Here is a 3870-nt window from a genome sequence, read left to right on the forward strand (position 1 = left end):
TCAGTTCCGTCTTCTGAAGATGAATGGAATTCTACTATTTCACAAGACTGTGGAAAAGTACTGTATAAATTGAAATGATTATTCTTTATGTTACAGTAAAGGAGCTTCTACCTCTGCAACCTATTTTCCTTGCAAAAGTTTAGATATGTGTGTGTGTGTGTGTGTGTGTGTGTGTGTGTGTGTGCCAGTACTAGGGCTTGAACTCAGGGCCTGGGTGCTCTCCTTTAACTTTTTCATTCAAGGCTGGTGCTCTACCACTAGAGCCATAGTTCCACTTCCAGCTTTGGAAGTTTCATTAAGTTTCCTGCCCAGACTGGCTTTGAACCTTGATCCTCAGATTTCAGTCTCCTAAGTAGCTAGGATTACAGGCATGTGCCACCAGCACCTAGCTCAAGAGGAATCCTTTAGCTCAACAGTCATATCCCTAGAGAGTTATGGTTATGAAATTCTTAGCTATGTCTTCCGGTATTCATCACGCTCAGTTAGTTTTGAAGTGTTCTTGAGCCTACGTGAGGTTAGAGAGTTGAGGTAGTGTTCAGGATTATATGGAAGGTCTTTGAGTCTTGGATAAAGGGCTGAAGGATGGATGGGACAGAGATGCTAGAAATCTTCCTGATTAAATCCATGGCACCTCAGTTTAGTCCCAATACTGAATGGTATTAAATAGGCAACTTGATTTTGGAAGGTGTCAATCTGCTTTGCTTTCTTTTTATTCTCACTTGGTGAATGTATGCAACTAGATCTGACCAGTAGTGTTACTTCCTTCCTCTCTATGTACAAATGAAATTTTCCTTAAAACCTAGTCTTTAAAAAAAATTGACATAGGAATAAATGGATCTTTGTCTTAGTTCCTTGATTTCTCTTAAAAAAAAAATAAAAAAGATAGTCCCTGATGGGAAAAATTGGTACCCAAGCACCCATCGGGGCTTAGACCCGTTATCAAGCCCTGGAAAAGCACATAGCTATGTGTCAACTGAGATTATGGTGAGTATAGTATCTAGCACCGTCACATTTCAAATCTTGAGATATGTACTGAGTGTAAAGAGGAGCCTCTGCTCTTCTTAAAAGAAGTCAGTTTCACTTCTGGGAAGGTGATTTACCAACAGGAAATGGAGTAGTTGGGAGCCAGTAGCTCATGCCTGAAATCTTAGCTACTTAGGAGGCTCAAATCTGGGGATCATAGTTTAAAACCAGCCATGGCAGGAAACTCTGTGAGATAATCTCCAATTAACCACCATAAAGGTAGAAGTGGAGCTGTAGCTCAAGGAGTAGAGCACTAGCCTTAAGTGAAAAAGTACAGGGACAGTGCCCAGGCTGTAGGTTCAAGCCCCAGTACCTGCACAAGAAAAAAGAAAAAGGGGAAAAAAGTGAAGAAACAGGATTACATCACAGTTAATATACTCAAGTGCTGAACATCTGTGGACATTCCAGAAAGCCGTAGTAGTTCATGAGAACAGGAGTCTTCCTCTGCAGTGACTTACAGCTGCTGGGGTCATGTAGGAATTCTCTGTACTGGCCCTCGAAGCAATCACTTACCAAATTTGTTCTGAGCATCTCTTGAATAAGATGCTTTTCTTGCACCAGGGAAGGGATGAAGGTGAGCGATAAAGATAGGAGGACTGAGGAACACAGGTAACCACCATAGATGTGGACAAAGGAATCTCCGCTAAAAAAACACCCATGTTACTAGAGTGCTGCCCCAAGGCGCCTAATGTCTCACTTGTGCACTGTCACAGAAGGCCTGCCTTGGGGGGCCAGCTCCTGTACCTGGGCCAAAGCCAGGCTCGCAGGGCAGATGGCCAGAACTTGGAAGGAATTCTCTTCCGCAGCCCAAGATCCAGGCTTGGCCCCAGCATGCTGTCCTGCCAATTTCTGCTGCCTGGGGCCTCGCACATTCCAAGCCCCCACCCCCTCGGCCCCTCCTCTGGGCTCACCCCCTCCCTGGCTGCTTTCTCCTCCCTCTTCCAACCAGCTGTCCCCTTTCTCCCAAGCTACTAGACAACCTGAGCCTGGAAGGAGGCCGCCCAGGGCCGGAGGGGGCGTGGTGGGAAGGGGAGGAGGCCTGGGGCTGAGGGGGATAAGGAGCCCCAGCAGCCGGTGCCCCCTGCCACTGCGCTCCTGTCCCAGAGCTGGGTGCCACGTCTGTGGTCCTCTTGGGTCTCAGCTTGTCCTGCCCGATTGCTCCATCATTCACTTCCCTTCGCGGAGGGGGAAAGGTCAGCAACGTCCTGGAGCCTCCGTGTAACTCCCCAACAGCCATGAATTGCAGCGAGAGTCAACGGCTGCAAACCCTTTTGAGCCGCCTGCTGCTTCAGCTGCACCATCGGGGTAATGCCAGCGGTTTGGGCACCAGCCCCGGCCCAAGCATGGGTATGGGTGTCGTGCCTGACCCTTTCGTGGGCCACGAGGTGACCAGCGCCAAAGGTGACGACGCCTATCTCTACATCCTGCTCATCATGATCTTCTATGCCTGCCTGGCCGGAGTCCTCATCCTGGCCTACACCCGCTCCCGCAAGCTCATAGAGGCCAAGAACGAGCCATCTCAGGCCTACCCTGGCGAGCAGGAATGGGCCGCAGGCGGTTACCCAGCCACCGACGCCGAGACAGCCTCTGGGTCCCCAGCCCAGGGCTTCAGCCAGTCTGCCCTGGGGGCGCTGCCTGCTCTCCCTCTAGGTGCCAAACAGGTCTAGATCCACCTATCTGCTCCTCACCCCACCCCCCAGCAATTGCATCCTCTTAATCTACTTATACCTGAACGCTGCCCATCTCTTCCCTCCCTTTCCAGGGCTCCCCGCAGACAATGATGAGAGGTCAGGAGACCTTGTCTGGAAGGCCCTGCAAGGAAAAGCACCATCTTACTCCCTCATAGCCACTTTCACTCTCCTCTTCCCTCATGCTTTCACCCTCACCCGGCACATCCAACAGCACTAAACTGCTTCTGCTCTCTTGTCTTCAGACAGCCCTGACACCATGCTCCAGTCCTCTGGGAACTGAATCTAACACGTCCAACACTTGGCATTGAATTGCAGCAATGAATTCTAGCAGAACTCTGGGCCGTCTAACTGGCAGCTGCTCCAGGAGCTCCCTAGTACTGCTCACTCGGCACAGCCAACAAAGCTTGCTGTCACTGCCAGGCTGAAGCAGCTCTCTCCTGTTGCCTTAGGGACAAAGACAAAGAAAATGAAGAGGCCTCAGACATCTTTTTCCCTTCCTCTCTTTCACCAGGGGAATGCTAGGACCAGTTTGTGGATTAGAATGGACAAATGGAGACTGAAGGGGGAGAAGGAGGGCGCAATGGGAAGGGAAGATCTATGATCCCGATTGTATGGTTGTCTTGCCTCTCCTGTTGCCATCCCAAAAGTAACCTGTCAGAGTTTTCCTAACTTGGTCATCTAACTAGGTAACTCCAAGACTTCAAAATGCCTCCCCTATGTTGATTCAGTTTTAGCTGTGTGCTCCCTCCATTGAAGATGACGATCAGATGCCCCCTGTTCTATAACCCTGGGGAATGTGAGAAGCAGGTAATAAAATTTGTCTAAATTAACATTAAGACTCTTCTCTCAAAAATTCCAGCCCTGAGAACCACCACTATATAGAGAAATATACAGATGATTTTTCTTTTTTGCTTTTGAAAATGACATTTGAATTTGGGAGTTCAGTTGGGATACCTTTAATTACAATAAGTGCAATATGGTAGCTGTGATGGTAGGTGAAAAAAAAAGTTTAAGCTAAGTGCAATGGTACTTACCTGTAGTCTAAACTATTTAGGGGTTGGAAGCAGGAGAGTCATTTGAGCCCAGGAGTTGAAAGCCAGCCTGGCTAAATGTATCGTGTTTTTCCTTGTGTGTGAATCACGTTCAAATATGACAT

At 48.6% G+C, this 3870-nt stretch overlaps 1 protein-coding gene across 1 annotated transcript; it reads left to right on the plus strand.

The window, feature by feature from the left end:
• Positions 1-2258: 2258 nt before the first annotated feature.
• Positions 2259-2690, plus strand: Kcne5 (potassium voltage-gated channel subfamily E regulatory subunit 5). Its single transcript, XM_042690009.1, has one exon. The coding sequence runs from the start codon at positions 2259-2261 to the stop codon at positions 2688-2690; it is 432 nt and encodes a 143-aa protein (XP_042545943.1).
• Positions 2691-3870: the final 1180 nt, after the last annotated feature.

The sequence above is a fragment of the Dipodomys spectabilis genome, unplaced genomic scaffold, assembly GCF_019054845.1.
Source record: "Dipodomys spectabilis isolate Male_0828 unplaced genomic scaffold, ASM1905484v1 ptg000132l, whole genome shotgun sequence".
Taxonomy (NCBI): Eukaryota; Metazoa; Chordata; class Mammalia; order Rodentia; family Heteromyidae; genus Dipodomys; species Dipodomys spectabilis.

Bases quoted from the DNA above. Each gene is read 5' to 3' on its own strand.
- Kcne5 (XM_042690009.1), top strand. From the start codon at position 2,259: ATGAATTGCAGCGAGAGTCAACGGCTGCAAACCCTTTTGAGCCGCCTG.